Source organism: Mycena indigotica, assembly GCF_014461135.1.
Source record: "Mycena indigotica strain 171206Taipei chromosome Unknown Mind.scaff0001, whole genome shotgun sequence".
In the NCBI taxonomy this organism is placed as follows: Eukaryota; Fungi; Basidiomycota; class Agaricomycetes; order Agaricales; family Mycenaceae; genus Mycena; species Mycena indigotica.
Window position 1 is genome coordinate 2,987,622 of NW_023503000.1, and position 10,820 is coordinate 2,998,441.

General features: G+C 50.0%; 3 protein-coding genes across 3 annotated transcripts; all 3 read left to right on the top strand.

Moving 5' to 3' along the window:
* Positions 1–1,837: 1,837 nt before the first annotated feature.
* MIND_00088700 (uncharacterized protein) lies at positions 1,838–2,224 on the top strand (the record flags this gene model as incomplete). The annotated part of the gene is made up of 1 exon (XM_037357842.1): positions 1,838–2,224. Exon 1 carries the CDS (start codon positions 1,895–1,897, stop codon positions 2,222–2,224), a length of 330 nt encoding a protein of 109 aa, XP_037225752.1. The 5' UTR covers positions 1,838–1,894.
* Positions 2,225–4,471: 2,247 nt separating this feature from the next.
* MIND_00088900 (uncharacterized protein) lies at positions 4,472–4,889 on the top strand (the record flags this gene model as incomplete). Its single annotated transcript, XM_037357843.1, has 2 exons — positions 4,472–4,663; positions 4,710–4,889. The coding sequence occupies 2 exons, from the start codon at positions 4,472–4,474 to the stop codon at positions 4,887–4,889; spliced, it is 372 nt and encodes a 123-aa protein (XP_037225753.1).
* Positions 4,890–5,757: 868 nt separating this feature from the next.
* MIND_00089000 (uncharacterized protein) lies at positions 5,758–7,923 on the top strand (the record flags this gene model as incomplete). Its single annotated transcript, XM_037357844.1, has 5 exons — positions 5,758–5,775; positions 5,828–5,886; positions 5,932–6,163; positions 6,218–6,498; positions 6,855–7,923. The coding sequence occupies 5 exons, from the start codon at positions 5,758–5,760 to the stop codon at positions 7,921–7,923; spliced, it is 1,659 nt and encodes a 552-aa protein (XP_037225754.1).
* Positions 7,924–10,820: the final 2,897 nt, after the last annotated feature.

The window sequence follows — 10,820 nt, forward strand, 5'->3', positions numbered from 1 at the left end:
ACGCCCTTAAGATATCGAATACTTCATCTGTTTGGTGAAAGAGATCAACTCTAAGATCTGTTGGACCAACTTTCATCCCTCGCGCAAGCCGAATTGGACATTGTCGTTGGTTTTGACCGACTTGCCTCTTTTCCCGACTATGATGACTCGCTCCGCTTATATGTGCTATCCTGAACGAGAGACTTCGCTGGAGACCTGTGGCGGCACTTCTCATGCAAGCACTGAAGGCTGTCTATCAAGCAATATGCATTCCAAAGGCAGCGCAATCATCACCAATCTTTAGGGAATACAATTAAGCCCAGCTGATTTCCCTGGCCCCACACATTCAATCCTTACCGGTTTATGGAGAAGCGCGACTACCTGGCACCATGGCAGCACTCAAGTTTCGGGGATGTACCTTAGCATTTTCATCAAGTATGTCGTTCACTGATTCTAGTTGTTTCACGCTCATCACAGCCAAGTATTGCGCGAATCTTGTGGGGCTTCAATAATCACGCCACAAGTTAGGTCAAGAGATCACTCTTGTCTACACAATCCGGCAATCTCAATCAGCATTTTCCCAATGTTTGGGTGAATTCTTGACAACTCTCTTGGCTGCGACGAACGGCCGCCCAATCGTAGACCCAATCGAAGGCATGTGTGTATTGATGCGGGCACAAACGAATTGTAGGCTACGCGAAAGGTCAGTTCTTCGACCATTTCTTCCTATCCTCGTTAAGTTGTTGGAGGACTTTTCGATAGTATTCGTCGCGCGGATTGGCGGGCAGATCTTCCCCGTTTCAACAAATTGTAGTGTTTCGATAGGTGGGGGGGGGACTGAGAGGACAAGAAATATTCAGGCAAGCTATCCCGAATCTAACATCGGGTCATTAATTCACTTTCGCCAGGTCTCCCAAGTACCTGCAGCACCCTAGCCCATCTATTCAATCTCGAACTGAGCTCACACTTCCGCAACTGACCCATGTCGCCCTTCTGTATTCTCGTCTCATGCACGATACGGCAATTCCACTTAGCATTTCCCCAATGTCTGGGAGAACTCTTATCAGTCTAGTTGATGTTCTTGTCACTCAGGACAGGGTACCCGCCACCAAAATCTTGCTTTATTTGCTGGATGCATTTTTGGATCGCCTAGAAGCCCTCCTGGTTGTGTTGGACGTCACTTACAGAGCACTCGAACGAGCGAAGAGCAATTAGACAGAGGAGATATACGACGCAACCTGTGCGGGAAAGTCTTGTCCGCCAGGTAGGGCCGCCTATCTAACGGAAACCCAGAGAAAGTGATCCAAGGTAATTCAGCCCCGGTCATGTGACTTATCTCTGACAGAACTTTGACTCCCGTAATCTCTTCAAAACACTGAATCTTTGTCAAGCGTTTCTGACCAAAGAATCATACTCGCCGACTTTACTGACTGCCATTCTTCGTTCTTGGTAGACTATTGGCCATTGTTTGGTGAATATAACGAAACTGCCGCCAGCGCCACCATACGCTTGTTTAAGATGGCTTTCAGCTCAGTAGCGATTCATCAATCGTGCAATGAGCCTATCCTTGCCCCACATTTCCCCAATATTCTTTGCACTCGCCGCAAAAGCAACAAAGCCAACTCACTACCTCTAACCTTCTTCGATCGTTGTTTCGCTCTACAAAGAGGTGCTACCTCTGCTCCCCCGAAATGATGGCCCACCCGTAGATCGCATGGTGCATTTTTTTCGTTATGAAGCATTACAAATACCCACTATTTATGTACAGGATATCGAATCGCGTGACTCGGAAGAGGATCCTGCTCTGAAGGTAAGTACCATCCTTGCTGCTCAACTTGCTCGCGTTCCTACAAGCTATAGGATTTTGCACAACGGCTCAAATTCCACCTTCGCAGGCGAATTCTCAACAGGGAGCATGGCGGCTATAACTAGTTCACTGACGAACAACAAGATCATGATCGTCAATCTCAGGGCGACTATCATCGAAATCACTCATAGCCGCGAATCATCCCTCAAGAAAATCGTCGAGCTTGAAACCCAAATGACCACACTCAGGCTCTCCGGATCCCGCGAGCAGGCCTTTGATCACCAACTTCTCATTCGAGCTGAAGAGACCTTGACGACGGTGAGATTGCAGGCCGATAGTCTCCTCGGTTCCTCGCGGACCGCGGTTCGTGCCATGAATGCTGCTTTCTCTGCGGTTGAGATTGTTGAAGAGGATAGTACCGTTCCTGAAGAAGCCTAAGGGTGCCTTTTTGTATTCCATGCCACGTTCTATACCCGCTTACCAATACTCTACACCAATGCAATGCTGAACTTGACTCGGAAGTCTTTCCAGTAACTGGACTCAGTGAGGCTTGGTGGCACGATTGTGTGACATACTAGTACTAGTTGGCTGCTTCACAACTCCATCTGTCTCGAAGCCATTCAACTCCAACTCCCAGTGGCAACAGTCTCTTTCCAACTGCCATGGCCATACACGTACTCAGGCTATTGCGCACCGAGGGTATGCTGTTCTGTCGTCCATTTACTAGCAAGTTAGACTCCAACTAATACTAGTAATTATTAAACAGTACCGAACTTAAAGATGGTCCTCTCCGTCTGAGGCCTTCACAAGCGTTTTGACGCTTTCTAGTGGACGAGTTGAAGTTCTTTCCTACAGGCCTGGAGTTCAAAACGGCCATGCAGGAATCGAAACTGACATGTCATGCCTCTAACAACAGCTGCCGCCCGCAAGCACTTTCGATGCCAACTCGAAGCAGTCGACAGAGGAGTCAAGGACTACAAGAAGAACATAGAGGTTTCGGACAAGAACTTCAAAAACAAATCCTGGCAAATTCGTCAGTTGTTTCTCGTTTCTCGACGCCGAAACCAAGCTGAAGTAATATCGTTGCAGGAAGCCGGCGCCATGGTTCTTGCGAGATGGCCAAAAATGGCTCAAGAGTGCCTCGCGTCGTTTGGTGCACCATTGACAGTGCAGATGAGCATCAAAACTGGGGATCTCGAGGCCGGAAATACCGCAAGGAGGAGACCAAGATGCCAAACGGACTAGAAAAAGGTTCGTCATAGGGCTAAGCTCCGCGAAAAATGCTGATCATCCTCCAAGTCGGTGGCGAATGTAGACACAATATTCATACCACACTCCTCCGCTTGAACTCTTTCGACCCTCCTCCATTAATGACGCTCCTGCGCTTGTATCAGGCAAATGGGCGCTGGCTGCCCTAGATATAGTCTGTTGCTTCCATCACGTCCGCCGCTTCACGCATCAACACATCGGAAAACTGTTTCTTGTGCAGAACGAATACCCTTCCATCCCGATGATCTCTATACAGAGCTGAAGTCGCCACCAACTCCTCCTCATTCAACGACCATCAAACGGGGAACTGAGTTGCCCCTCCCAGTCAATCCATCCAACCGTGCCAAATCACAGCGGATAGTCGGAGGATGACGAGGAAGAACGGTTTGACATCGGAAATGACTGAGACGACGAAGAACAAGGAGCGGGCCTTACTTATCGACCCAGGAAAGTCGAGACGCGCGAAGTCTACGAGCTCATTCTGTCATCTGTCCATACTTCCCTCGGAAGACGTCGTTCGGAGTGCTGCCGACCTGGTACTCGAGACGCTCAAAAACGAGAAGACTTCAACAAGAAAACCGAGTTAAAAGAAATCCTTTCAGCCCGCGTAAACAACGAGCAATTCTCGCAGCTTGTCAGTCCTTCGAAGAAAAATCACCGACTACAGCGCCGAAGATGACACCTCAAGGATCTCGACGTCAAAATATGGGCCTGGATGATGAGGTTGGAATTGCGGTTGTGTTCGATGAGGAGGAGCAGGACGATGACGAGGCAGAACGGTTTGACATTGGAGATGACTCAGACGACGAGAAAAGGAAGCAGACGATGGCCCTGTAGAACAAGCAGAGGAGGATTCGGGCGAGTTTGTTATTGGAGGCGAGTCTGCCCAGAGCGCAAAGGTCAAGTCCGACAAAGACATCGTTTCCCCTCACGCCATCGACGCATTCTGGGTTCAACGTCAAGTTTCAGAAATTTACCCTGACCTAGTCACCGCTGCCGAGTAAACAACCTCAGTGTTCTCTCGATTCTTGGCTCCGAGCCGAGTTTGCGTGACTGCGAGAATGAACTCCTCGAATATCAAAGTTTCCATATCAAAGCCAGATTCCTCAAAGGTCGCGATCTCATCGTCGGGTGCACAAATGCAAAGTGATGCTGATGAGCGAGTTAACGTGGAGGTTGCGATGAGGGAAAGGGGCGTGGGTTGGATTCTTCGCGAGCTTTGGGGAATCGTCAGGCTGGCAAATCCAAGCCGTATGATGTTATGGATGTTGATGAACAGAAACACGACATACTCTAGCTCCCTGCAACCAAAACGGACCGTGGAGAGTATGATATTCAGCCAGGGCGGTCATCTTAGGTCCAACAAGAAATGCAAGCTCCCAGAATGCTCTTTCAAACGCACCAGGAAGGGTTACGATGAAATTCACGTACCCGCTCCCAAAAAGAAAGCCATTCCAGACATGGATTTCGTACCCATTGCGAGCATGCCTACTTGGGCAACCCACCTTCACTGTTCCACGCCTCCATCCCGTCCAAAGCAAACTCTATCCCATTGCATTTGGAACGGACGAGCCGATCTTACTTTGTGCCCAGGCTGGTGCTGGAAAGGTTTGTTTTCTGTAATAATATATATTGTTCCTGATGTCCTTCCTAGACGAATGTCGCTATCCTCAACGAGCTCGGCAAACACCGCGACGAGGAGACAGGAAAATTCGACCTTGATGCCTTCAAAATCGTTTACATCGCCCCGATGAAGGCGCTGACTATAGCCTCCGCAATGTCAGCCATCAACACTTGTCCGACCATCTGTCCGAAACGGTCGAAAACACGCTGAACGACCTTGTCAATTCAATCATTTTCCATCGAGGACAAGATGGATCTGTCCGAGCCGTGCTCAACCTTGGTATGATTGCCCCATACATCTCCATGAGCTAAGTTATTGGCAGACGTCACCATTGAGGTCTACGCGTTGTTGTTGAAGGAGCGCACGAAACTCAAAGGAATCCTCGAAGTTGTTTTGGAGGGCGAAGTTGAAGATAAGTAGCTACAGCCATGACGATGACGACAGCAGAGATGAGATAGATTTGTTCTATACATGTATCATACATACATTTCTCCCGTTATTATTTAATATTGTAGTTATTGCTCCTCCTCTTTGGCCCAGGAAAGTGTTGACGACTGATGAAAATCAACGTTTCTGCTGATTCGTGACACTTCTCTTCCGCGCCGCCCTGCGCCGCTACGTTCACCAGCTCTCTCACTCCCAACCATACCATATGGATTCTCCACCGGTTCAGCTTGGAGTCTCTACTAGGCTGTTGTCCAATTAACCTCAGGCTTCGGCTTCACGTGCAGTAATACAATTTTGCTGCGCAACCTTCTTGCTTTCAAATGGCAAAAAGCCCCTCATCGTCGCGGATCTTCGTAAACACAACTTCCGAGCGTTCCTCAAGATAAAAAAGGCGAAGGATGCAGGCGAAGACGAGCCAGTGGTCGAGGAGCTTGAGTCTGGCGAGGAAGAGGAGGCCGTTAGCAACGGGAAAACCAAGCCTACCGACTTCGTCTATCTCCTTCAGTTGGCGATTTCGAGTTAAAGTTTACCCGTCGAAGCTTAACTCGCCATTCAACTCACAGCCACGGACTGCGGCTGGATTCCTCATAAATGTCCTCTTACGGCTCCAAATATCTTCCACAGAGCCGCCATGTCCCCCCCAAAGAAGGTGCAATCCAAAACTCTGAGTTGTCGCAAGCTCACCTCCCCATCCCGCCAAGGCCGCTAATCGTTCGGCATCTGCTCGCTCGCCAAACAAAAGGACGAGTACCGGGGAAAGGTACGCTCTCCAGATTGTCACTGTCCATAGTACTCACTTATTCAGCGTTAAACGCGCTCGAGCCCATTGCGCTCGCGTCATATGTCGTGCGCTGAAGGAGCATTACAATGAGCATCAACTTGCGGCTATTCTTGGTTGTCATTCCAACACAATACGCAGGGCTTTTCTTAATTGTCATGACTTGAGCGCAGCCCCAGAACAAAGACAACCGATTGACGACCTAAACGAAGACCCTGAAATTTTGCGCGATAATCGACAGCGCTATCATGAAATCATCGTACGTGGTATTGCGATAATTTATCACTAAACCTCACATTACCAACTACGCCAGTCACGACTCGAACAGGCATATGGACCTCCTACTAGCACATCACCGGAATCTGAGCCTGACTCGGACACGGAAGACCAACCCATGCCAGACATTGACTCCCCAAACCACGGCCGAATTACACAGAGCCAGTCACCCGAGTTCCAGTTCGAAGATCGGTATGGACCTCGCGCTAGCCCGTCACCGAAATCTGGGTCCGACGACCAACCCATGGTAGACATCGACTCCCCAAACCACGGCCGAATTACGCAGAGCCAGTTACCCGAGTCCCAGTTCGAACATCAGTATGGACTTCGTGCTAGCCTGTCACCGAAATCTGAGTTCGAAGGCCAATTTAGGGCAGACTTGGCCCCCAAACGACGACCAAATTATACAGAGCCAGTTACCCGAGTCTCAGCTCGAAGATCAGGTCATCCAGACCAACTTGCCCGATAGTGAAAAACGCAACACGAGCTACCGCAGGGCGCTTACATCTGTCGCAAGCGGAAACTCCTTCCATCGAGACGAAACCAATGAAACGATGGCGAGGGTGTCGCAAAAGCGCCCCTTGCAAACAGATGAACCTACACCTGCTCCGAAGAAGACAATATGTACGTCTTGAGGTACCGCCCAAGAGGACTACTGATATCAACAACCTTAGATGCTTGGAATCCAACCTCAGTCAAACTAACACAATTCGTGAATCGGATGTTCTCGCTGCTGAACCATGTATTTCTACCGTCAACAACACCGTCAACAACACCGTCAACAATGCTTCCATGGCTCCTAATTCCTATTTCGCTCCGTCGTGGTCAACTCTCGAGACGCCTTCGCAGGTGGTCGCTACCTACATGGGCACAATAACTCATCCGTCATCCGGTCGTCTGGAATCCACGGCTAAACCGTCAACTTCGATTGCAGCAAACACCTGCATAGCTCCCAGTTCCGCGCCATCACAGTCAGCTCTTGATAGCATGCCCTCGCAGGTAGTTGACATCGCTAAGGGTAGTGCGATAACTCCACAACAATCCGGCGATGTGGAATCCACAGCCAATTCGTCAGCTTTGATTCCGGCACACGGTTGCATGGTATCCAATACCAACATGTCAGAGCCAAGTCTCGAGAGCTTTCTTGCAACCATCCAACCCCCACTTTCCTCTCACCTCCGACTGCTTAATCATCACGGAATTCATCAAATGCTCGATCTCTCTAGCCTGGTCGCTGAAACATTGATCGACACGCAAATTCGAATCGAAGGTCTTTTTTGGGCCCCTCCCAAACATGAAATGGACGAGTTGCTGCCTCGGTTCGAAGGTCCTCGGATGACGAAAGCCCAATGTGTGGCTCTCGGACAAAGTCTTCGAGCACGGTTGAATATCGATCGGAAGCATCATACTCCGAAGAACCCGTCATCTCTGGCTGGACTTTTGGCAGGAATTTGTCCAGATCTGTCTTCCCACTTGGCAGTATTCCAAGGCTGCGACATACGGACGCCAATTGATCTCTATTCTTTGATCGGCCAAGATTTTACGACGACCCATATTCGCATTCTCAGCTTGTTTCACGTACCATTCGAGCAAAATATTCAGGAGCTGACTGCGCATCTTACTGGTCCAGGACTGTCGAGGGTAGAATGCTTCGCATTGGCGCAGTTACTCGCCAAACTTCACCGCCAGCATCCCACGTGGTCTGAATGGCAAGAAACATTCCATAAACCGATCGGCACGTAGATACTTTCTTATAGTCCTCAGATGCTCTGTTGTTTCGTCGCACTAGCCTAAGTTGTGTACCTATATATACAATGCCATGTCACCTTCGGTCACACTGTGACAAATTCCCCCCCAACTCAAACTTCATCTGGCTTGCGCTGATTCAACGCAGTGGTCACTGGTTTCGGAGCGGCTCGCTCATAACCAGTGGCCACTGTACAAATGGCTCATTATTTCTCACTATAATTCTCCGTCTGTTGCGTGTCGTCATCTGAGTTCTTCGGTGCGCAATCTTTCCAAGGGGAAACGTCTAACTTGTGAGAAAGAGGTACATATTCACCCACTACTGTCTTCTTGGCCCAGCTGAAGAACTAGGCCCAAATCGCGAACGTTACCATAAACCACCGCAATCTGGGTGACACAAAAACTCATTCATGACTGAGCATGTTCAGGCTTCAAGCTGCTGCTGCATATTCAATCGGTAGCAAATATCCACCAACATCTTCGGAATGCTGCTCAAGCTCCTGCATTGCCTCCAGAACAAGTTGAACTCCCAGTTAGTCAAGACAATTTGAGCACAACTCGACTAATCCTTCGCCAGGTGATGGTCGAGATCTCGACGCATCGCCAGAGTGGCCTTCCAAGCCGTCGTCGTTGTGTTCCGGCCAAGTTCAACGATGGTGCTCCCCCCACCATGAATTCGCAGAGCCATCCGACCCCTGCCCATCATGTCTATCTAGAGGCTGATCCAAGATTATTGGAATTGCGTGCTCCGGAGCCTGAGCCGCAGAAGATCCACATTTCATCCAACGCTTGTAGACTTTACGAAGTCCGTCCACAACGACCAACAAATGCCCTAGTCGCAAATATGCTGAACTATCATGTTGCAACACCGACACACAATCACGTACTACAACAACTCCCCTTCCATCCCGCCACAGGGCAGTTCCCTATTCCGTGCGGAATATAGTGGCGTTATGGAAGGAACGGACCCCAGCGCGTGCATCCGGAAAGTCGCCCTCGTCTTCGAGCGACAGGGCGTCTTCGAAAAGCAGCAACGACCACCCTCTTCCTCCATTGCCTAGCGAACGCGACCAACCTTCGTCAGAAGACTTATTCGCGATCCGTCGTTTGGCGGACGATGCTACCAGTCTGCGAAGTGGTCGCTCGCCTAGTTTCCGAAGTAGAAGACGTGGAAGTGCAGCCAGCGGCACCCCTAGCCTAAGGGTAGCTAAATCGAAAGCCTATGCTCAAAACCCAGAATCGGTGATTTACATAAGCACACGTACTCATTATTTCCTCCTTTTCAGGCTTCGCAGCTCTGGTTCCACAATGTTTATGCTTCGCCACCTTATCGCTGACAACGATGCCAAGCTTTACTCTACCCGCGTCTTCTACTCCTTTTATGCATTGCAACCTGGAGGCGGACGTGGTATTGTTGGGTTGGATCAACTGCAAAGTATGCCCTGCCCAACCCGAGCGCAGGAGATGATGTTGGAACTGTCGCTGCCCGACTTCAAAGTGGTATGTTTTTTTGCCTTATTGACATTGATATGTCTGACTGGTGCTATAGAGGTGAACCAGGCGCGACACACTTGTCGACCTGCTGGTCCCGTTTCAAATGGTATACGAAGATGGTGTTGAACGGCTCGCTACTGAAAGCATGCTCGAGAGGCAGAAATGAGTCGAACGTCTTTGGTGTGTCATTTAGCTTGTTACTTGCTCCTTTTTCTAATTCGTTTTATAGGGAAGCCGTCCATCGTCCACCAATTCTGGACGATTCGTTTGCGGGTTCAGATACCGAAACATCCGCCGAAAATCTTCTCTTATCTCCTCGCACCATGCTGGTACTGTTGACGACAGTGTCATTACTGGAGAGGAATATGTGTATCGTGGCGACCCTCGTGCTATTGCGGGACGAAGAAGGGGACTTGGTGCTCGTCGTTGGTCTATGGGCCAGCTTGACGAGGCATATAATCGCTCAAGTGCTGCATCGGGCAGCTCGGACGATGTATTCTTGTCAGCGGACAGTCGGAGTCAGAGGAGCAACGCAACAACCACCAGCAGCAATAGTGAAAGTCGGAGCGCGAGTCGGACAACAGGCACAACGGGGGAGGAGCACTCTTTGCTCCAACTCTGTCAGTGTTCGCACTGTTAACGGCACCAACACCTTTTCGCTCACCCGAAGTCCCTCCCAGTCTGGTGGTAGTGGGTCGTTCAGTGTCGTGCCGAGGTCGTTGAGCTATCGTGGTCCAGATAGCGCAAGCATGCTTGGCGACTCGCAAAGCGATTATTCGGACTCGTACTCGTATTCGAGCTACAGTTACGGCTCAGCCTCTGTATTGTCAGGCTCGACTGGGTCACCTGTTTCCCGCACTGTAACAGTGTCTTCGCTTGCTCGGGCTCGCGAAATTCGAAGGCGACCCGGACTGGGACTTGTTGGTGGACCACAGTCAAGCTCGTCTGGAGACACCTGCAGCTCCTGATTCGATGCATCTTGGATAACACGACTGAGGAGGAGCCTTCTGACAGCAACGAGAACGGTTCTGGGACGGGAACAGGCAAAGGCAGTGGTAGCGGAAGTGGGCAAGCACCAGCGACTTATTCGACTAGTGCTCGGTGCTGGTGTACCAGGTCTTGGTGTTCGGGCAATAAGGCTCCTGTTGTGCGAAAAAGCACCTATGGGGCTATTGCTATTGGCCCGCTTGAAAGGGTTATCGTCCAGAGCAGTCCTGGTAGAATGGAATGTTCGTGAATAGGATACCAAGTTTTAAGTTGGTGCACTGACAACCGCAATGGTCCCAGTGGCGATGTGGCAGCATTAGTTGAACCGTCTGTTGCCGAGGTAAACAAGCTAAGGTCTTGGGGACTTCCTGGACTCAGTGTTTGGGCAGACTGAATGATTTGAGCCTTCGAGA